This window comes from Mixophyes fleayi, chromosome 12, assembly GCF_038048845.1.
Source record: "Mixophyes fleayi isolate aMixFle1 chromosome 12, aMixFle1.hap1, whole genome shotgun sequence".
Classification (NCBI taxonomy): domain Eukaryota; kingdom Metazoa; phylum Chordata; class Amphibia; order Anura; family Limnodynastidae; genus Mixophyes; species Mixophyes fleayi.
Genome location: NC_134413.1, coordinates 7,181,974 through 7,206,808, shown reverse-complemented (window position 1 = coordinate 7,206,808; position 24,835 = coordinate 7,181,974). Strand labels below are relative to the sequence as shown.

Genomic DNA, 24,835 nt, shown 5'->3' with positions numbered 1-24,835 from the left:
TACCTTTGCTTTAGTGCAGTTGTTTATTTTCCATATACTGTATGTATACAATACATAGTTCCTTTTTCTGGGATTACATATGTATGACTACAGTTTCTTCATTATGTTTACTTCAGACTATTTTCACTCAATACCCTGTAGTACCATATTTATTAATCAGAAATACAAATATACATCCATACATTCAGTGTATCTCTGTGACATATTAATATATTTTCTTCTTATAGACAAAACTCTTAACACACCTCTCATGAACCTCTTTCCATTTTATACCCAAAACCTTCTACACACCTCTCACTAACCCCACCCATCTCTAACCATATCTCTCTATACACCTTTCAATAATCTCTTTCCATCTTATAGCCATAACCCTCTACAAACACCTAACTAACCGCTTACCATAACTCTCTACATATTTATTACTAAACTCTTCACTTATAGCCATACTCACATCCCTCAATAAACTCTCTCTTTCACATAGTTTCAACAATCTACCACAATCCTCACTAACCTCTTCCCATCCCATAGCTATAACCATCCACCAAATTGCTCACTAACCTTTTCCCATCCGATAGCTATAACCATCCACCAAATTGCTAACTAACCTCTTCCCATCCCATAGCTATAACCATCTACCAAATTGCTAACTAACCTCTTCCCATCCCATAGCTATAACCATCTACCAAATTGCTAACTAACCTCTTCACATCCCATAGCTACAACCATCTACCACATCCCTACCTAACCTCTTCCCATCCCATAGCTATAACCATCTACCAAATTGCTCACTAACCTCTTCTCATCCCATAGTTATAACCATCTACCAAATTGCTCACTAACCTCTTCTCATCCCATAGTTATAACCATCTACCAAATTGCTCACTAACCTCTTCCCATCCCATAGCTATAACCATCTACCAAATTACTCACTAACCTCTTCCCATCCACAGCTATAACCATCTACCAAATTGCTCACTAACCTCTTCCCATCCACAGCTATAACCATCTACCAAATTGGTCACTAACCTCTTCCAATCCCATAGCTACAACCATCTACCACATCCCTACCTAACCTCTTCCCATTTCATAGCTACAACCATTTGATATGTCCCTACCTAATGTCTTCCCATTTCATAGCTACAACCATCTACCACATCCCTACCTAACCTCTTCCCATCCCATAGCTACAACCATCTACCACATCCCTACCTAACCTCTTCCCATCCCATAGCTACAACCATCTACCGCATTCCTACCTAACCTCTTCCCATCCCATAGCTACAACCATCTACCACATCCCTACCTAACCTCTTCCCATCCCATAGCTACAACCATCTACCACATCCCTACCTAACCTCTTCCCATCCCATAGCTACAACCATCTACCACATCCCTACCTAACCTCTTCCCATCCCATAGCTACAACCATCTACCGCATTCCTCACTAAACTCCTCTTTCCACAACAACATCATTATACCCCATGCCTCATTAACCTCATAGCTATGTCGATCTACCACATCATCACTAACTCCTTTTTTTCACATAGCTATATCCTTTCTACCACACCTCTCACTCTAACCTCTTACATTAGCTTTATCCATGTACCCAGGGCCAGATGGTAAAACAAATTTGGCACTGGGGGTGTTGCTGGTGGTTTGCCTGTATCCGAGGATATGTGACACCACAGACCAATAGAAGTTACAAGCTTTTGAAAATATGTGGTAAATATATTCGGCTGCTTAACACCATTAACTAGCTGAATTTCCGGGTGTACAGTGTCAAGAGCTTAGCACCAGCCCAATCTGCCATGCATTTAACATACCACATAACTCACTTTCCTTCCCAAAGCGACACCCATTTACCACAACTCTCACTAACCTCTTCCTTAATAATGCTGTAGCCATCTATCGTATCCTTCACTAAGCCTGATTCCACAACTGTATTAACATATATATTATTGACTTCAAATATGTAAACTTTATTGATAATGTGCTTATATTTTGCAGTAAAACTATCTACTATTGTTTTTCCCTGTATGTCTAAACAGCGGAATCCTCTTAAGATACTGTATTGAGTTATAACTCGACCAGATTTCCTGGATAAATATTACTTGCTTTTATCATGAATCAGCAGTGCATCCTTCATATAATCTTTTTATAAACCATTGTTTTTCTTTTAGTAGCATATTAAGTACAACATTTATAAATTGAATGCTACGACTGGACGTTTTCAGGTTTTGATTAAATCTTTCCAGTCTGTTCACGGAACCTTGGTTACTGCAGAGTAATCCTTGGAAAGGACCAATGATTCAGATTACAGGTTCATGTTAGTGTCTAGCAGCTCAGACTGTGTGTTGCTTGTAGAATTAATTCTACTACAAAGTTTATGTACGTGGGTGTGAAATTTCGACGTCCTGAAGATGATAAATATCCAAGGATCCACTATAGAATTAATCGACAGAAACCTCAAGACTATAAGGTCGGCATATTCATTTTTCTCATCCGTAAATGCTCCAATGTACACTCGAACCTGTGGGAAAGAGGTAAAGGCCAGTTAGTGGTGACATTTTATGGGTATTTTAGATTAACTATAGATATATGATCATCAACCATTAAAACAGAGGTGTCCACACTCGGTCCTCAAGATTTACCAACAGGTCAATTTTTCAGAATTTCTTTAATCATGAACAGGTTAATCTATTTGGCTGGGTCAGTAAATAGCCCACCTGTTTCTACAGTCTGAAATCCTGAAAACGAACTGTTGGTAGCTCTTGAAGACTGAGTTTGGACACCTCTGCATTAAAATATGGAATCCACACTTTGACCCACTAACATTATTCTGTGTAACGAACAGCGAGATCTGTATCATTTATGTTTGCTGGTCTGTTTTACTAGTTGTGGTCAAGTACAAATACAAATCAAGTGCAAATCTATTTCTTTTGAAACATTTGACATCACCGGTGGAACCGCCGAATACATTTAGCAGCCCCCTGGGGCACTGGCTTGGGGGGTGCAAATAATAAGAAAAAATAACCTGGTGTATCTGAGCCATTTTTCCTTCCTGGATCCACTATGTTGCAATGCTGCTTTGCTGAACACTAGGGGGTAAATGTATCAAGCTGAGAGTTTTCTGGCGGATTTGAAAAGTGTAGATGTTGCCTATAGCAACCAATCAGATTCTAGCTGTCATTTTGTAGAATGTACTAAATAAATGATACTAGAATCTGATTGGTTTTTCAAACCTGCCGGAAAACTCTCAGCTTGATACATTTACCCCCTAGGAGTAGCTTGAATAGACTACTCAGTGAATAAATACAAGCTCTGTACGACAAAACAGTGAGTGCTGTCATTAATTACAGAAATAGGAATGGGAAAGCTCTGCGAACAAATGAGCACTTACAGTAGAAGAGGGTTTGTGAGACATCTGAGCGGCATGACAGCCCACTCTCTCGTCTTCTTGGACATCAGGGGGCTGAGATAGAAATTATTTAATGGCTTATCCTATATAGGCTCTTTTGGAGGCTACTCAGTTTTAAGGCAAATGTCCATTTGTCCCTGTATTAAAACAGTTCAGCTTTCACCCATAATGTTCTACAGTAGACAATCATCCAGCTGTCCAAATTCCTTCACACCAACTACAGCAATGTGAATTCTCCACCATAATTTCAGAATCACTTACATAATGGATTTTAATCTGGCATCCTTTAATTGTACAGCATTAGTCATGGTTTTATTTTGTGAAAGCTTCCATTAATTTACAAAAAATTACAAGTGCACAACTGCCAAAATATAGAATATTCTGTTCTTCCAAGCTAAACAAAGCTGCATACTTGCCTAACCTCACGCCCTGCTGGAACAGACTTCAATAACAAGATTTGTAACATAAGCCCGTTTCTCAGCGGAACATGATGAAGTTACACAATTGTGCAGAGATAGGCGAAAAGATAACTGTACTTAGAAGATAAAGGGACACAAAGGAACAATGAAGCACAACAGGACAAATTAAGTGACCAGGGGGTAAATGTATCAAAGTGCGATTCTGCCAAATCTCCAATATTTATTTACCCCCAAGACTGATACTAGGAGTCATTGGTATATTTAATTGTTGAGTGTTCCTTGAAGATATTCTCTCTTTTGTGCCTTAGTTTTGTCACATAAGTTGATCTTGATCTTACATTATTTTTTTCAATTCAACTTTAGACAACTTTAATTTATTTGCTTGTTCATGCCATTCCGAAACTTTTACTATGTATATTTTTTCCTTCCTTATGGGCTTCCATTCGTTTACTTATTTAATCAGGCATTTATCCATTTTCATAGCCCTGAGATACTACACAAAGTAACTCTCTGGATAATGCTGACATTTTTATTCTATTTCACTATGAATCTGTTTGTAGCATCCACATGACAACTATCAAAGACAAAAACACAACCTGACTCATAACAGCAGCACACGGTGCATACGTTCAAACATCCTGATTGGAAATTCAGGATAAATTAGGGATCACCCACAATCCACTCAAATCAGGTCCATATCTGCTAACATAATGCCCATTGTTGGCAAGAACACGCCTACTTTCCCCACGTGTCATTTCATTCCCATGAAAACTGGGATTGTTGGCAGGTGTGCATGATGACAAAAGAAGAAACAAATAAGAACACGTGAGGACCTCCTAGGCAGAGCAAAAGTTTTGGGACCCCCTATCACTGAACTTTTCAGTGTCCCACATGATAGATTATCTCCTGCACAATTTTATACAAGCAGTCTGAGGTGCCCACTTGATTATATACCAGCCTAAGGTACCCACTGGAATTCCAGAGTGCCCATGATTAAATACTAACTATAGTCCATACCTGTGCATGATGCTGAATAAAGATAAGTTAATGGAGAGACTGGAGATAGCAGTCCTCCATTCTCCAAATAATCTTTCCAACACACAGATTTCCCATAAATACTTCCTCAGCTTGATCAAACAGAAAATCTCAATCTCTGGGGGTAAATGTGTCATTTGCCATTTTTGAAAATTGGGATATTTACAGTAGCACATTTGTTCAAGGCAAAACCCGATGGATGATAGATTTACCCCCTGTTTCATCTCCTATGATGCCCTTGTTGCTCCACTTATCTCTCGATAAATGGTGCAATGACTGCACAATCCAATAGGCTAATAGTCTGTTACAACTTCTAGATGGCTGCAGGATGTCCCTCTAACCCAAAGTCTGCAGTTTAACTGCCCATCAGTTTGGAATCATTCAGTACACTAAGCTTCATAATACTGGTTGCGTTTGCATGACGTAAATTGTTGATAATCATGAAGTTTAGATTAATAAATTATTGCAATACCCTGGACAGCACAGAATAATGATATATGTTGCAACCTGTTTTCATGCAGTCCCCAGAATTGTAATAATTTATGATTCTATACTTAAATGTAAAGTAACTCCTTACTTGTGGCTCTACAAGTCCAAGCACAATGACCTGCAGGAACATTAACCATACTAGGGTAACCCAGGGATTGTGCCGATTCCTCCTTCTCTCCCAGTGCCGGATAGCACGCAGCCTATACATTTCAGCACACTCTTTGTGAGCCAATCCCCTGGCACCAAAGGTGATATTTGTACTTTACAATGTTGTTTCTGTGGACTTATCCAAAATATAAAACCTTCCTTTGGGAAGACTAGGGCTATGGAGCAAGCGTTCTTAACCTCTTTCTGGCTGGGACCCAGATTTTGTTTGGAATGAATCTTGGAACCCATAATTCAGAACTACAAATATTTCATTGTTACTAGAATGTGGCCGTTATGTATTTGTACATACTGATGTTATAATAGGATAATTTATCTGGTTTTTGTCAAAGAGAATCATAAAACATTTGATGCCCAGCTGTCCCCATTGGTGTAGGATTTTTGCATTTAGAGTTAGGATTAATTGAAGCTAGATGTTGTAATTTGGCAACTTGGCAAAACCATTTTGCGCTGCAAAAACGGGAGCAAATTTAAAATGTGCGGGCGCATTTAAAGTTGTGAAGGGGCGTGTCCTTGCTCAACTCTAAATCTCAGTGTAAACAGAAAGCTGTTCAGTATTTCTGCGCTAAAATACAAAAGCAACCAGTATTTTTCCTGTAGGCCAAGAAAAGCTCCATCTGTACCCCTGGCATCGCAACATGGTTTGTCCCGGCGTAAATCTACAGTCTTTAGCTGGATTTGCTTCTAACTGACGCTCCTAGTTGCAATTTGATTCCTAAATTTCTACATTTCTGTGGTTGTAAACCACATGCCAGGATGAAGTCACATTGTACTTTCCAGAGGAGGCGTTTCTGTGGTTGAAACTATGTTTTGACTTTCACAACATCTTAAATATACTGGATTGTGAAGCGATATTTGCATGTGGCTTATGTCACTTTCTCAGTACAGAGACCAGCTGGAATTGAGAGCAGGGCCATCTCTTCTATTGGGCACGATGGGCAGGTGCCCGGGGGCCCTGCAGGCAAGGGGGGCCCGTCCGAATCCTAAAAAATATATTTATTTATTTATTTAAATACTTACCATGCGGTCACATCAGCGGTGATCCGGCTCCCTCCCTGGTCCCCTCTTCCGTGCTGTGCTCGCAGTGATGTCACGCCCAGCATTCACTGCAACCACAGCACAGCACAGCATTATATATAAAAAAAGTGATTATATATATAATCACGTTTTTTTTACATACATATATATTTTTTTTACACACACACACACTATTAATATATATATATATATTTTTTTTTTAGGGGCCCGGTACACTGCATTGCCCGGGGGCCTATAAAGTTGTTAAGGTAGCCCTGATTGAGAGAGTTAATAAATTTGTACTGGAGACGGGCATCTGCTGTTATACGTTACTGGAAGCCGGACATCACTGTATATGTGAAGGCAGCTTCTACCCTCTGATCCACATGAGTCCAATTCCAGACCATGGCCTTATCTGTGTGGAGTTTGTATATTCTTCCCGTGTTTGCGTGGGTTTCCTCCGGGTGCTTCGGTTTCCTCCCATACTCCAAAAACATACTGGTAGGTTAATTGGCTGCTAACAAAATTGACCTTAGTCTGTGTGTGTGTATATTAGGGAATTTAGACTGTAAGCTCCAATGGGGCAGGGACTGATGTGAGTGATTGCTCTGTACAGCGCTGCAGAATTAGTGGCGCTATATAAATAAATGGTGATGATGATAATGATGATCCAGTCCTAATCAATAAAAAACTATAAATTACAGCGCTGAGCAACAGATTAACGTTCACCGCATATGAAAATGAGTGCGTGAAAATGTTCTAAAAATTGATTTTATTAATAAAACTTCAAAACAACAGTATGAAATCTCCAAATCATTGATCGCATAACCAATATATAAAATTGATCCTATTATACATTATTATATACACAGTTATACTGAATAGTATCATCAGTGCATTGATCTATATATTAGACATGACAGTTCTTTTGTCATTGCACTTAATAACAGTGATTTACAGATTTATCTGAGTGATGGGAAGTTGGAGATGTCCACATTCAAGAAGATGGTGGACGTAGCCGACTATCTTCACTACGGGAGAGCACATCATACAACATGGAAAAACAATATTCCAAGAGGGCAATTGAAATGGTACCAGTGAAGATCGTTTTAACTTGTAAAGCCAAAGATTAAATAAAGGATATTCAAGAAAGGGGCTATCCTGAAAAATGGCTTGATCATGTTTTTAGAGAAGTCTCGCATATGGATAGAAATAAATTATTGGTGGGGAAACTGCAGACTAACCTGGATGTTGGGACACTTAAGAGAGAAAAAGATGTGATTCTGTAGAAATAATATCTAACTCTAAATATAATAAAATGTCATGGGAAGTTAAGAAGGTTATTAAAGCACATTATCCTATTCTCCAACCACGTTGAGAAATATTTTACTACAGAATCAAAGAATGGTATTTAAGAAAGGAAATAATAAGAATTTACCAGCTCATAGCTTAGTAATATGTAACCAAGGGGGTGATTTAGGATCATCTAAAGGATCAGATTGAATCCCCAAAAAGAACAGATGGGTGCTTCAAATGAGGATGTGCAAGATGTAACACCTGTACCCATATGATTCATACATGCGAGTAAGAATTAAAAGGTCCGTGGGTTCATTAATTGTAACACATGCTGTGTAATCCATGTTCCTAGATGTGGCTGTGACTTAGCGTACGTTGGGAGAACTACAAGAACCTTGAAATCCAGGTTCATGGAATACAGAACATGCTAAATAAGAATGTACCATGCCATTTTCATACATGTCATGAAGGAGATATTAGGGGTCTAACAATTGTGGGGTGAAACATATCAAAAATACAGTACGAGGTACAAAAAATTGTGCACACAAGAGGTTTTTTGGATACATCAGCTAAACTAATTGAGTCCTGGAGGGCTAAACAAAGTATTGGAATGAAATGAAGTTTTCTCCTAAAAAATGCATGTGGGTTTCTGTATTTTTTTTTTTCCCCTGTAGCATTTAGGATACAAACAGGGAGGGATTTTCCCATCTCCGAATGGAAAGCTGAACTGAGAGGGTTACATAGGAAGAGCCATTGATCTATTATTACCAGTATTATTTTTTCTGGTCCATCTGAAGGTCGGCAATCATATAAGGGTACATGTGTGTATGTGTGTGTATATATATATATCTATATATATATATCTATCTATATATCTATATATATATATATATATATATATATATATATATATATATATATATATAAAGAGAGATAATATATATGTGTGTGTGCATTCATATTATTTTAGATAGGTATTGAGATAATCTATTATCTGTGTGTATGGTTAACCATTTAACGTTGCCATCTTATTAGATGTTCATATTGTTTTTAAACACTGTTTGTTTGCACAATAGATTGACTAAGTAATAGACTGCAGTTGTTACAATGTGATACTGGTAGTTTCTCCTTTCATATCCATGAGGTCTGTACATACATCGATTCATTAACCATTAATCAGAATCAATCAATCCAGAACAAAGAGCATTTTAGCTGTCTAATCAGAAATAGATACACTTATCTTAAGTCAATGAGCGCATAACTCTTGTTTTGGTCCTATAAATTCTATAAGGAAGGGATAACCGGAGTAATTGCCGCTCTTGCACCACAGAAAGGAGCACAGCCCCTAATTCTTCATCGCCATTGGATAAAGAAAGCTTATACACCTCTGAGGAAATCATATGGATACGACGAACCGCGTTAGGTCTGTTATTTAAAAGACATTGAACATTCATCATATCCTATTTATACATCCTGCTATTGAATGGGTTCCATATTATCTTCAAACTGCAGGAGGATCGCAAGCCGACACATAGAGTGAACTGAAAACTGCTGTCACCAGACAGCTAACCACTCGGTTAAAGCTTTCAAACAGAACGAGCAATCGAATGAAACGGCGATCGGTACTTTGGAATGACTGTCGTTCATCGTGCAAGTATACACACTAATGCGATGTCAGGTCAAGCGGTGGTTTATCGGGTGTTTGGCCCGATAATTGGCTGAAAAACCTGTAGTGTGTACCTAGCCTAAGTGTTGATTGCATTATTTTCTGGCATGGTGTATCACAGGTTATACACCTGTCACACAAAACACTGGCTGTGTTCAGTTTTGGATTTTTTGAATATTGGTAGAATATTAAATCAATCTTTATTTCCTTATTAACATATTAATTCTTATTGATTTGAGATATATTCTTTAACAATTCTTAATTTTAAAATAATTCGCTAAAAGACGTTTTCACCGTTATTTAAACAGAAAAAGACTTTAAGACTGTTATTCAGTTTGGGTTGTTATTTGTTTTTGTCAACAGCAGCGCCACCACTTTATTACAGTATTTTTGTGGTTTATTTGAGTTTTGGGTGGGTGCAAAGTCTGGAGAAGTTGGCTGCACCTGTTCTTAGTTTTGTTCTTTTAGATATTATCGTAGTATGTTTTATCTACTTGTGCATCTGGAGAACTTTGATCAGTTGGCGCCGTTTCATGTGCTAGTTTAGTTCCCACCCAACCCTTGGAACGATCCTCTACTTCATTAAGTGCTGTGCGTAGAGGTGTTTGTCCAATGATTAACAGTACACAACCTTTATATTCTGTTTTAAATATTTGTAGTGTGCTTATTTGTATGTTTTTCCTGTGACTATAAATACCTTAGAGCAAACCTGACCGCAAACCTACAAAAAGTTGTGCAGATTCTGTTTGAATAAACTTCAAACTGTAAACACATTTGCCCAAAAGAGAATGCACTTCAACTTTCCATTTTTTCCCACATTTGTAAATTAAGAATAACAAAACTTTCAAAATAAATATATATTAACCAGCATATTTGTTTTACTTAGCTGATGACATTTAATTTCCAGTGCATAGTTGCAAATTGCAATTCTAAGAGATCATAAAAACATCTCCATAATGTGTATTTAATTTCAGACGGCAAACCTCAGTGCGGGTATACAGTAGATTGTAATTTATTTTGGGGGATTGGGGAGGGGTATTTGCTGACAGCAATTCTAATTGACAAACCATACAATAAGCTGCATTAGCGCAGAATTTATTCTCTTTCTAGATTAGTTTAATATCAGATAATATTGTGTTAATCAAACAGAACATTCCTACTAAAACCAATAAATTATTTACTCAGTAACTAAGTCCAATTTGTTTTTCATGGTGCATGAGCTATGAAGTAGCATTAGGGTTTATCGAAATTGTTGCATGTTCTGTTTGCTGAAGGTGAACTTGAAGATTACTCTATGTAGAAACAGGACCGATGGCCATGAACCATTATACATTTTATTACACTCTATACATACATAGGACACTACACCTCTAACATGACCTGACCACTGGACGTGATCATAATACAATTCTAGTACACTATATACAGACATAGGACACTACACCTCCAACATGACCTGACCAGTGGACATGATCATAATACAATTCTATTACACTATACAGACATAGGACACTACACCCCCAACATGACCTGACCACTGGACATGATCATAATACAATTCTATTACACTCTATACAGACATAGGACACTACACCCCCAACATGACCTGACCACTGGACATGATCATAATACAATTCTATTACACTATACAGACATAGGACACTACACCCCCAACATGACCTGACCACTGGACATGATCATAATACAATTCTAGTACACTATATACAGACATAGGACACTACACCCCCTAAAAAACCACCTCTTCCTTAAAGCCCTTTAGTCCCCCACCCATTGACCTCCTCCCAGTCTCCCCCTACCCCCCTTCCTCTCCTGTCCCCCTCCTACTTCCCTCCTTTTCATTCTCCTCCCCCCCCCTCCGTCCCTGCCTCCGTCATCCCCATTCCCTCCTCCTACCATTGTGTCTCTGTCCGTCCTACCCTCCCCTTAGATTGTACGCTCCTCCAAGCAGGGCCTCCTCTCCTTCTGTTCTCCACCACCTTAACTCTGTTATCCAGCTCCTTGTCTCCTCCGCGAGGTCCTCCGGCCCCTGTCTCTACCCCGCTGGGGGCTCTCACCTCTAATCTAGCTGTTCATTGAGCTTCTGAGTTACTGTGATTTCTGTTAACTGTACTGTGCTGTCTCACCCTGTATCGTGTTTCTGTCTGTCCCTGTACGGCGCTACGGATACCTAGTGGCGCCCTATAAATAAAAATTAATAATAATAATAATAATAACATGACCTGACCACTGGACATGATCATAATACAATTCTATTACACTGTATACAGACATAGGACACTACACCCCCAACATGACCTGACCACTGGACATGATCATAATACAATTCTATTACACTATATACAGACATAGGACACTACACCCCCAACATGACCTGACCACTGGACATGATCATAATACAATTCTATGACACTATATACAGACATAGGACACTACACCCCCAACATGACCTGACCACTGGACATGATCATAATACAATTCTATTACACTCTGTACAGACATAGGACACTACACCCCCAACATGACCTGACCACTGGACATGATCATAATACAATTCTATTACACTCTATACAGACATAGGACACTACACCTCCAACATGACCTGATCACTGGACATGATCATAATACAATTCTATTACACTCTATACAGACATAGGACACTACACCCCCAACATGACCTGACCACTGGACATGATCATAATACAATTCTATTACACTGTATACAGACATAGGACACTACACCCCCAACATGACCTGACCACTGGATATGATCGTAATACAATTCTATTACACTGTATACAGACATAGGACACTACACCCCCAACATGACCTGACCACTGGACATGATCATAATACAATTCTATTACACTGTATACAGACATAGGACACTACACCCCCAACATGACCTGACCACTGGACATGACATAATACAATTCTATTACACTATATACAGACATAGGACACTACACCCCCAACATGACCTGACCACTGGACATGATCATAATACAATTCTATTCTATGTTTATCGTTGAGCATACATTATATTATATCAAGGCTACGCACCACTATTACTATGTCAGCTCATTAAAAATGAATGTAACGTGTGTAAACGTGTGTAAATTAGTACAGTATGAGATTTTGGAAAACCTTTATTAAAGAATAAATTAATAAGTAAAAAAACCCAATAAAACCTTTAACTTAAATTTAGTAAAAGAGACCAATACTAAAAATTAATCATCATAATCACAGATTCTGCCAAAAGCGTATCTCATGGCACCCTGGTGTCTTTGGGTGTAAATGAGATGTGCTAGTTGGTTTTTGGTAGGATTCTCCTCCTCTGCATGTGCCAGTGCTTCCTCCATTTTCCAAGCATCTGTGCATGAAATGACGCCAAAGTTTTAGTGTAACTGTATTGGTCATGTAATATTCTTCTTTTCTTAGTAAAACACAACATAAATGCCAGATACGTTTCAAACGTATCTGTCTCTGTATTGGAATATTTCATTTTTATTTTGGGTTATTTGCATCATCTGCACTTGTGTTCCACATTGCTAATTTCATATGCTTATTTGTAAAGGTACAAATTGAACATATTCTATTGCCAACGCAACAAATCCGTCCTCGAGGCACTACTTTTATACTTGAACCCTAGGGGCCCTACTAATTTTGGTGAATTTTATTTCTACTAACCATGTATCTTGCTGAATACAAAAGGTTTTAAAGTGGTTTAAGTGAACCATTTGTAGGTGATTTGGTTTTGGGAGCAAATGCAGTAAATGGTTTATTTCTAAATGGACAAATTATTCTGTTTTAGTGGAGATACTATAAAATGCTAGATGAACTCTGAAGTTACACATATACGCTACTACAGATTGTTCAACACTTTGGAAGAAATACATTCAGTGCCATGCACCCAACATGTGAAAATTACATTGTGTGTTATAGGAAATATAGAATATTTACATTGTTGGGTATCCGCTGATGGTTCCTCCTCCTAAACCACTTCCAAATCTTCCCCCAGCTCTCCCACCTCCGACTCTAGATCTTCCACCACCTCTTGTATAAGGCAGCCCAGTAGCTGCAGTTCCTGACGAATTATTTTGGTCTCTATGTCAGTAATCCAACAACTCTCTGTATTTGATTTTGAACTTTTGTGTAGCCAGCATTTTTGGAAGATGGATAGCTAAGCTTAACCAGACATCAGCTCTCAGCAATGTGAGAAAAAAATAACAGCCTAAATTCACCAGAAAAAGAGTTGAATATCTTTATTTTAGAGAGACCAGCCACATCTGCTGCACCCTCATCTAAGTCACCCACCACTGATGTGGGTAATTTTAAAACATTTTTAATAGATTATGTTTTCAGTAGCAGGGCTCTCCTGTCTTCTTCTCCGATCCCACCTCATTGACCTGTGTATCCAAGTATTATGCCTCTTGCATGCTGTGTACTATGATTTATGTTACACTTGCAGCCTCATTTAAATTAGAATCCTTCTATCCATTAGTGTAAAGTGCTGTAACAGACACATTTTATTTATAGACAGACGCATATATTAGGGCATGAAGCAGATGCATTATTTGTATGTGCTGTAAAAAATTGTTTAAAAAACAAACAAACACCAAATTAATAACTAGCCCCATCGCTATAGCCTGAGCAGAGCCCCTAATGTAGCGGCACTGCAAATTAATGACCTCAAATAAGCGAAAAGGGGCAACTGTTGTCCCACGCCAACCTCTTGTGATTGGCGGTTTGTATATTGATCCTTCTAGGTCATGCGAGTTCTTTCATTCGCCTCACGGTTCCATTAGTTATTTAAGTTGTGTCCATCTATTAGAGGGTTTTTTATTTAAAATTTCCATTTAGAAATCTTCAAAAAAACAATATTCCCATTGGAGCGTAATAAAGTTTTGAAGGAGGGGTATCGGGGTACTTTTATTAGAATAAAAATGTTTTAAAAAATGTGGTTTTTTTTTTACATTCCAGCATAGACATGCTGGTACTTGTAGTTCTACAACCACCAGCATTGGAAAAAGCAGTCAAGGGCTGTCAGGGCTTGCTGACACTTGTAGTTCCACAATAGTATGTTATCCTTTTATCACTTTAACCCATTACCCTGTCACCCACCACTCAGCGGGAACCCCCAGTGCTATTCAGCATGGGGCTTATTTGTTTAAGGGGACGCATGTGTTTTTTTGCAATCTTGATTTACCTAGGGGATACCGCCACATGCTGACGGAGCTAGGACTGGCATCACCTTATGGCTGAGATCTCATGCTCCCTGTTATAGTGTGAGCACCCCAGACTGGCATTGTCCGCTGCTGGTTACCTCTTAGTTGAGCGTGGGTTCCTCTGCATTAGCAGCAAGCAGACCCGCCTAGTGCACCGTTGCTTATTTATTTTAGGGGGGGAGGAAAATATAATTTTAAGAAAAATTTTTTTTTTTTTTTTTTTAACAAGTAAAGACAAATGCTGATGGTATCATCATCCTCAGAATGTACCTGTACCCTAGGCCCGTGGTCGCTGCAAAATTGGTATATCTGGAGAGGCGGCCAAGTCAATACAGACAGGATCTCCAGGTGTGCTCAACTTCAGTTTGGCCACCCCCAGCATAAGGAGCCACAGGTGCAAGTTGTGTCCTGTGTAAAAAAAAGCAGTAACTTTGGTGGCATGCGCAGTTCATGAAAAGCATAGTTTTACATGTCGCAAATGGACCAACTCAAAATAAGCCTCTGAGTATCTATCTAGTTTAGTACATATAAAATGTGTAGAGGAGGTAGGGTAAATTACCTACTGTAACTACATAGGATAAAATCTGAGAAACAAAGCATTTGGTTATACATATATGCAAATAGCAAGGGTCTAATAGTAGAGTAACCCAACACCTATATCATCATCACCATTTATTTATATAGCGCCACTAATTCTGCAGCGCTGTACAGAGAACTCATTCACATCAGTCCCTGCCCCATGGGGGCTTACAGTCTAAATTCCCTAACACACACACACATACACACGCAGACTAGGGTCAATTTGATAGCAGCCAATTAACCTACCAGTATGTTTTTGGAGTGTGGGAGGAAACCGGAGCACCCGGAGGAAACCCACGCAAACACAGGGAGAACATACAAACTCCACACAGATAAGGTCATGGTCGGGAATTGAACTCATGGCCCCAGTGCTGTGAGGCAGAAATGCTGCCCACTAAGCCACCGTGCTGCCCTATATCCTTAATATAAACAGTTCTGTATTATGTTTGTCTTTGAAAAAGATCCCAGGAGGGATCTAAGGTATAAAGTGCAAATGCTGATCTCATTTCTGTGGATTACAGGTATATAGAATTTCCAATAGTCAGAAGACTGGACTTTGTGTGATGTCATGTCCTAATTACCTGCAGAGTTACCAAAAGAATCTTTCTCCACTTTTATAGAAAGTTTGAATGTCAACAACAGAAATGTAGAATTTATCACTACAATCAGTAGCTAAAAATGAACCTTCCTTGATCTTGAAATCATTATCAAAGACAATAAAATTGAAACATAGACACACTTTGAGGCTATTGACATCAACAGTTTTGGCAACCACTAATCATTACAGAAATTGGCTCAATAATATTTCTTTGGGTCAATTTATCAGGCTTAGAAAAAACTGTTCACAGTTCACAACATTTGAAACAGCCATTTTCCCAAAACCCAATTTAAAGATAAAGGGTATGATATAAGTAGAGTGCAAGAAGCATTAGAAAAAAGTTAGGCAATAAAGATATCAAAAAATGTAGAAGTTAATACCAAACAGGAAGAAACAATTCATCACTCAATATACAGACTCAGTAAGTAAAGAGTATGGTATAATTAATAAACACTGGCACATACGTCTAAAGGATGAAACCTTAGTCAAACTGCTCCCCGTTAAGCCAAAGGTCATCTTCAGAATAGCACCCAGTCTGAAAAATAAACCTGTTTCTGGTCTTTTCCACTAAGTTAGTCCCAAAAAAAAGACTGGTTTTCTATAATCAATAATACAAAAGTTTTCTATCATTGCAACAATTGCAAAATTAGTACAGGTACCAACCCCATCATGCAACTAGCCAGAAATGTAAAATCCACACTAAAATCACATGTGAAACATTGAGGTCAATATACCTTATATCACCTGTCCATGTGGCCAACAATATGTGGGTAAGACTTACTAAAAACTTAAGACTAGATTAGAAGACCTTGGGCCTCATTCATTAAGGAACTTAAATTAAGAATTTTCTTATTTAAGTCTTCTGGACAAAACCATGTTACAATGCAAGGGGTGCAAGTTAGTTTTCTGTTTTGCACATAAGTTAAATACTGACTGTTTTTTCATGTAGCACACACATACTTGATAGCTTATTTGTACACTGAAATTTAAAGTTGATATTTGTGTGCTACGGCACGGTCCAACCAACAAACCTTTTTTTTCTGGGCAATTCACTTACTGAACAACTGGACTATCAGAAACTAATTGGAGTCAGTTTAAAATAAGACAATTCATGATAACAGGTCACTGCTGCATCAGTGGTAATGTACATTGTTACCCACATACTGTTTAGTATCATTACATCTGAACGAGGGGCTGGCCCTCTTACTGCTAATATTTAGGTATGCTATTTTGAATGTTGGAAAAATTTAATTAGACACAAATCTACAAAGTATCTACACCTCCCAAAGTATATATAGACCTCCCACTCCTTCCCCTTTCATCTTCCTTACCATTTGCGCTCTTACCCCACCATACTGGTTAATGTTTCCTAATCACCTGTACTTGCATAATTCAGAATATTTATGTACACTACAGCCTACAGCCTTTTGTACTGTGATGACATCATTGTATGCTGGAATAGAGCTAACAAACAAAAATACAGACTGATGCGGTGGAACATAAGTGTGAAAAATCTTATTAGTATAATTTTTTTTTAAATAACTGTTTAATAAAAATCAACTGATTGATGAAAATGTTGTTTCAGGCATCATTCCAAAATAAAGAAAAAGAAAACAATAATAGGCACTAAATAACCATCGGTATACACAATGTATATCTAAGCTGCAGCTCTCAATGACAGGTTGTGCAGCCTGAAAGATTATAGGCAACAAATAGAAAAATTTGAGAGAGCGCAAAGCATAGATAATAAAATGTATCTAGATTTAATAATATAAAATATCATAAAAATAAGCATTCAGCAAATAGTGATTGGAGTTGATGGTCTAATAGTTCATAGGGACTCTAAAATGCATATAACACATTAATCTTATTAACGTGTCCAACCCGAGTGACCAAGGGGCATATTTAACAAGTAGTGAAGAAACACTTTCAGACACTTACCGTAAATTCCACGCCACTTGTAGTGTCCCGCATATTTATGAACGGTGCATCGCAGCAGATATCGTGGATATCTGCTGCTTTGCATTCTGTTTCGTTTTTGGGAGCAGTCACCATTCAATAGTATGGTGAGTGCTCCCTACCGCAATCTAACAAGTTCTGAAAAAAGTTTTTTTCGGTAACTTGTTTTGCTAATGTACGCTAGCTGAAGCTGGCGTACATTACCATAATTGAAAAATGTCAGTGCTGTCAACTCTGCTCCGAAGAGCAGAGCTGGACAGCGCATGAGTGGAGGGATCACATGATCCCTCCCTGTCACTCACCGCTCTCTCTCTGCAGCTATAGTTGCACATGCCCAGGTCTTCGATCTGCACATGCGCAGTTGCAGTAAGAAAAGAAACGAAGCAGACAAGGAGGAGATCCGGAGACAGCGCATTACGAAGAGGCGGAGTAAGTATTTTTTTTTATCACAGAAATAGCAGTTTATCAGAACTGCTGTTCCTGTGTTGGGTTCCTCATAAATTTGAGAAATAGTTCAATCCTTATCAATGCGATAAGGATTGAAAACTATTTTTCACTTTATGCGAACATTGATAAATATGCCCCCAACTATTGTAAATCTCAGAATCTTAACTGAAAAGGAAGAGACAATGTTCTCCTTGAAGCAAATCTCTCTGAATAGGTGAACGCTTGATATAATCACTTCCCTTAGCTGTGGTGTCCGTGTTATGTTAGTTGTGTAAATTAGGACCCTCCATTGCTTATGTAGCAAGACACAGCATGCAACAAGTTGGATGTAGTCTAAGGATTTACTTATCCTCTCCTCCAGCCGTCATTAGTGAGGGAAGAATCAGAACAAGAACAAGCCGATAATGCAGCAAACCTGTGAAGTGCGCACTCATATTTTTTTTATTTGTTATCTTTGATCATTCCAAAATATCCCCAAAATGTTGGGTTGGGCTTAAATCTGGAAACTGAGTATACCATGGCAGATGGAGAACATCAATGCACTCATCAAACCATTGGACGATCACATGTGATCTGTGGCTGGGGCATTATTATCCTGGAAGATTACCATAGACCTTGCCTTCTAAGGAAATTACTTTACCCAAACCATGCCACAAGAATGCACCCACAACATTATGGAATCACCAGAAACCTTCATCATGGGAAGCCAGCAGTCTGCAGAGTACTTTAGGTTAAAATCCAGTGTTGCCGTTTGCTGATGTTTATGTCTGTATGTTATACATATATCATAAAATATGAGGTTGAAATAACAGCTATGAAAATCTTGTGTTTTATATTTCTGTGATACAGTTCACACCTGGAACTCCCGATCAGCAACGTCTGCATGTGGTGCAATAACTTTGTATAGTTCAGAGCTGTGCGAGCAGGAACTGGGATTTGCCGGACCAGAAGAGCCGTTCAGTATGACTTACTGAATGAGTCTATATCACTTTGGTGATTTATATGACCATGCACAGAGGCTGGCATTCTGGCTTCTGTGTGAATCTGCCAGTGTCTAAGTGACGGTAGGTGAGAGCTGAGCTCGGCAGGAAGTGATTAGGTGTAGTTGCATTGCATTGACTACACAGGATAAGCACATTTAGGGGCAGATTCAATTATCCGCGAGGGGATGCGGTGTGTCTCCGGAAGAGTCAGCGGAGACATATTCCGTTGGAGTTTTTACAGAAATTACGGCTCATTTTTGCATCCCATAGAGATGTAAGGGATAATTAGCAGAGATTTCTATACTGTACTAGTGGGCAAGGTGCACAGCCAGACCATAAAATGTAGCTGCGCTACGCAAGTGCACAACTTGCGTCCGTATTCAGAGTTGAGCGTGTCTTATACTTGTGACGCCTTGTGCTTAGACATGTGTGTCAAGGGTGTTACATGTAAGTTCAGGACAGTTGGGGTGTAGAGAGTCCAGGGCCTGATCAGCCAATAGGCTGACCAGGCTGCAGCCTGGGGCGCTGGATCCTGGGGGGCGCAGCGTCGCCGAGATGTTTTTGTTTTTTCTAAATGTGTCAGCCGGAGTCATCGGGACCATCCCTGGTCTAAAGAAGCTGTCCCGACTGTCACTATCATATGACAGGCAGTCTGGCAGCGAACGCTGGCGCTTTTTACTCTGGTCACGTGAGATCAGGTCTTCCACATCTCACATGACCAGATTAAGTAGCGCCCGCGGCCACACTGACAGGCAGCTAGCATCGATCGCTGCCAGACTGCCTGTCATACACAGCGCTGAAGAGAGGACTCCACAGCAGGTAAGTCCGTTCTAATGTCTCAGCGGGAGGGGCGGCAGATGGGCAGGTGAGGTGGCTAAAGGGGGCAGGTGAGGTGGTTAAAGGGGGAAGGTGAGGTGGCTGAAGGGGGAAGATGAGCAGGCTGAAGGGGGCAGGTGAGGTGGCTGAAGGGGGCAGGTGAGGTGGCTGAAGGGGGAAGATGAGCAGGCTGAAGGGGGAAGATGAGCAGGCTGAAGGGGGCAGGTGAGGTGGCTGAAGGGGGCAGGTGAGGTGGCTGGAGGGGGGGGTGCGATACTTCTGAAATAGCCTATGTTGGGGGAAGGATGGGGGGGCTACGGCTGAAATAGCCTAGGGTGGCCGAAACCCTTAATCGGGCCCTGGAAGGGACACAAGTCAACCACGCCCCTCATAGATGTGTCCGATTTTGACTCAGACGTAGGCTTGAGGTATGTGTTTTATGAGGGATGCCATAAAACTAATGCAAAGTTCTGTGCCGGTGATGATTATCTTATAGTTGCAACGGACGCATCTATGCGCTAGATTACAAGTTGCACATATCTTTAGATACATGTAGCTAAAAATACAGTCGCAGAACTGAAAGTGTACGGATGCTTGTTTTGTGCGTACGCAAAAATGTGCAATTTACGTTCAGGTCTGAATGAGGCCACAATATGCAGAACAAATGCTTTAAAGGTACTCAAATATCACAATAGGGAAAAGCCTTTAGAGTGTGTATAAAACAGGTGCAACATTGGGTACATAGTAGAAGCTCTGTCATCACCAAAAAAAAAACTTCAACTAAAGGTCTTTCTGACCGGTGTTATCTTTAAATGGTTCTTGCTGCTTAAATAACAGTCATAAGATCTAGATGTTCAGAACTCTGCCTGTTTAGCTTTTCTTAGGAAAAGTATGAACCAAGAGGCAGAGGAGGAAACATGATTAAAAGCAGAAAAAAAAAAGATTGAAAGTACAAATACTCCTTTACTGTGAATTTCAAGTATAGAATTTCATGGATTCAGAACAGAATGGGCTTTGTGTGATGTGATGTCCTGCGTCACCTACATATCCTAATCACCTGTACTTGCACAATACTCAATATTTAGGTACACTACAGCCTTTTGTCATGTGATAACATTGTGTGCGTGAATAGAACTAAATGAAACAAAAATACAGAGTAATGCAGTTCAACAAGAGTAGGAGACATGGGGAATGGCAAATCTTATTAGTAGGATTTCTTGAAATGTTTAGTAAACTAATTGGGTATAACTTTGCAGGAAGCTGTATTTCACAGCATATATTGCATTAATGAGCATGTTAGTTGCAGTGTTAAAGTTCAGCTTTCCCAGGTAGGATGAAAAAAAAGTCACCCTACTCAAGACGCCCCTCACCTGAACTTTGGGGGCTTCCCAAGACTGTTCACCTGAACCCAGGGCTGTGGTATGCTGCATTAAGAGAGGTGATCGCAGCCCCCCAGCACCCACAATATAGAGGTCCAGGGAAGAGTGACAGCGCTGTTCAGTCTTTTGGAGAAAGGAACAAGTTGTTTTTTTTGTGGACCCCATAGAGGCTCCTGCCCCTCAATGACCAGGTTGAATCCAGTTCACATTATAACAGGGGGACACTATGCTGGGGGATTCAATGTTCTACTGTGACCAGTCAGCCGGTCTAGTGATGGGCTAGTTCCCACTGTAGTATCCACACTCCTCGTTCTCCTGCTTTAGTGTGGTTTTAGCTCAGGATGTCTAATGCAAGCTCTGGTTATGGGTTTTGGGGGGAGGGGTGCACTTTTTTTTTATCTATTTATTAATATGTTACTGTTTTTTCCCATTCATTTCAATGTAGTTTTCAGCACAATATAACATCTAGTGATGGAGCAGGGTACAACGTTATAATAATGTCACTTTTGTGAGTTTGATACAAATATCAGCCATAAAATGTCAACAGAATAAAGCCATTTAGTAGCTAAATTGTCATAAAAATAGATCATTGATAAAAGCTATATTGTTTGGAGACCATTATCTAGTTAATTTTCTAAGCCTGACGAACTTTAAAGTGTGAATTAGGAAAATAACAACAAAAGTCATATAATAAAAGTGATACTGTATATTTGCAAACTGGAAAACAAAAGAATTTTTTTTTTACTAATGTGCAAAAACGCAACCCCACAATACATTGCTAAATGTACCTGTGCCTATCTGCATCCCATGCAAAACGCATTTGCGCAAAACAGGCGCATGATGTCACTATTGCGAAGTGTAGAAGGGAGCATTTTTGCACATTCGTAATTAATTCTGCCTTTGTTTTTCCAGTTATATTAAAATATATCACTTTTATGGTACTGTTTTCTTTTACCACACAAAACGTTTCTGTTACCCTGTATTGTCTTCTGACTACTGTACAACTTTTTTTGCATACAGTTTTATCTGAAAACAATGATTCACTTAAAGGGAAATTCACCTGGAGATGACCACGTATTGGCTTGTATGTGCCGTCCTGCAACTCTATACATTGTTTTATTGAATTTTAGCTGTATGCTGTGCTTCAGAACCATGACTGTATATAATGCAGTTGGCTTATCTATTTATCTGGGACACGTCTCCTGTCATCTCTGCACTGGATACAATTATATCTACAGAGCAGATTTGTTTTCTCTCCTAGGGTGATGAAAAGAAACAACTTTGTCATATATATACATGGCTAAAAAGCACAAAAGGAACTTAGAAAGAAAATGGTAAGAAGTTAGTAAAAGATGAATGTGGTCACACACAAAGCTAATAAAGTAATTTCAGTGTTAAAAATAGTTTGTCTGCATTATATTTGGTTCCTATTTACTTTATAGTAATATTGAAACAAACTATGTTATTTTGGAAACAGAATTGCCTGTCTGTGTCTTCCTCCTGCTTCACACTTGGGGCCAGATTTACTAAGCTGCGGATTTGAAAAAGTGGGGATGTTGCCTATAGCAATCAATCAGATTTTAGCTGTCAATTTGTAGAATGTACTAAATAAATGAAAGCTAGAATCTGATTGGTTGCTATAGGCAACATCCCCACTTTTTCAAACCCGCAGCTTAGTAAATCTAGCCCTTGGTTTTTAAATGTTATATTAGGATTAAATCTTATTCCATTCTAGAGACCAGAACCACGAATTAAAGCGGTGTTGGCTAACCTTTGAAACTGCAGGTGTTGTGAAACTACAAGTCCCAGCATACCCTTCCAGCAATAAGCTGCTCTATATTGGCAAAGCATGCTGGGACTTGTAGTTTTGCAAACTCCTGGGGTGTCACAGGTTAGCCAACACTGAATCAAAGCATAAAAAAAAGCTGAACTCTGTTCCGTATCCGGGAAATAGAATTTACCTTTCATCCCACACAAGCTATTTTTTGCAATAAGACAACAGCACACCTTGCACAGTAGAGAGTTTGATAGGATTGGATACGTACAGTTAAAGGAAGTGAACATACTGCAAAAATGATTGTCATAACTGCCAAGAGAATAAGATGATCTAGCTCTTCCATGCCAGCCTGCTTTACATATTCTATCTTGGATCCGAACTTGGCACCAAAAACGCTCCGTTGGTTTTGAATTTGGTACATCTGGTAAAGGCGTCTCATAATAGCCACATTGCAGATGATGATGGCTACCACAAATATCCCCATAACCGTACCATATAGTACAGAATAAGCAAGGACATCGGGCTTTGATTCCTCCGCAGTCATTTGAATAAAACACCAGGTTCCGGGGCAGTACTGCTGGAATTTCCCAATGCCCACAAAAGGCATCACGCAGAACCCAGCGCTGAAGATGTAGACTACAAGAGGGACCACAAAACCAACCTTCTTAGTGATGTAGTTATGGTAGAAAAAGGGTTGAGCGAGAGCAATCCAGCAATCTACAGCCATGGCAAAAAGAATAAGCATTGGAGCCAAACCAAAGAAAGTCATAAAGAAGCTGAATATATTACATAGATTTCGGTTTTCGGCCATCTGGACCAGTGTCTGATTTTTGTAATAGGCAGCCAGCACCATTGGGCTCACCAGACATTTACCCATCAGATTTGTGACCGTCAGACCAGTAACCAAAATATAGAAAATAGAGGTTTTGTCCTTCACCCGTAATTTGTGTTGCCATAAGATAAAGATTGCAATGATATTCCCCAGGAGGCCAGCAGAAAAGAGCAATGAGCTGGGTATCACCGAGTAATTACCTTGAATGGCTCGGCTATCAGAGCATGGATAAAACTCCATGTAGAGACTCAACACGGAGGATACAATTGTCCAGCAGCCAAGGAGAGGTGGAAGCCGACGTCCGTGAGTTCTGAATTGCTCATCTGTCTGAGACTGGCTTTTCTATATGAATGGTTCAGCTCCTAGGATGCCTGAAGGAGGTGGAGAAAAGCAATTGACAAGTAAAATAAAAAGGCTTATGCAAGGCGTGTCCTATTCTGCTGTAACTGGAATAAAGCCAGAAGAGGAAAGTTTGCAAAGAGGAAGTGTTGTAAATATAACCAGTTGTGTTTGTAAACGTGCTGGTGTAAAATGAATTTACAGCTTTAGTTAGATGATTGATTATTATTCTGGTGGCTGTACAAGGCCAAAAATGTACTTAATAATAAAAATGATAAAGCAAACACTTTCAGTAGACAGTAAATTAAAACTTAAATGAAATTATTAGCTCCCCTATCTGTATATTCTACCACTTATCCTGTCTCATATTGCAGC

General features: G+C 39.3%; 1 protein-coding gene across 5 annotated transcripts; it reads right to left on the bottom strand.

Moving 5' to 3' along the window:
- PTGDR (prostaglandin D2 receptor) lies at positions 1-24,483 on the bottom strand. 5 transcript variants are annotated; one of them, XM_075192964.1, is made up of 4 exons: positions 23,558-24,483; positions 1,163-2,530; positions 1,027-1,115; positions 1-934 (listed from the first exon to the last, which is right to left on the bottom strand). In XM_075192964.1, the coding sequence occupies exons 1-2, from the start codon at positions 24,359-24,361 to the stop codon at positions 2,315-2,317; spliced, it is 1,020 nt and encodes a 339-aa protein (XP_075049065.1). In that variant the 5' UTR covers positions 24,362-24,483; the 3' UTR covers positions 1-934; positions 1,027-1,115; positions 1,163-2,314. The 5 variants fall into 5 exon arrangements, with proteins under 5 accessions (XP_075049065.1, XP_075049062.1, XP_075049063.1 ...); XM_075192961.1 differs by having other exon boundaries at positions 1-1,115; XM_075192962.1 differs by lacking the exon at positions 1,027-1,115 and having other exon boundaries at positions 1-980; positions 1,168-2,530.
- Positions 24,484-24,835: the final 352 nt, after the last annotated feature.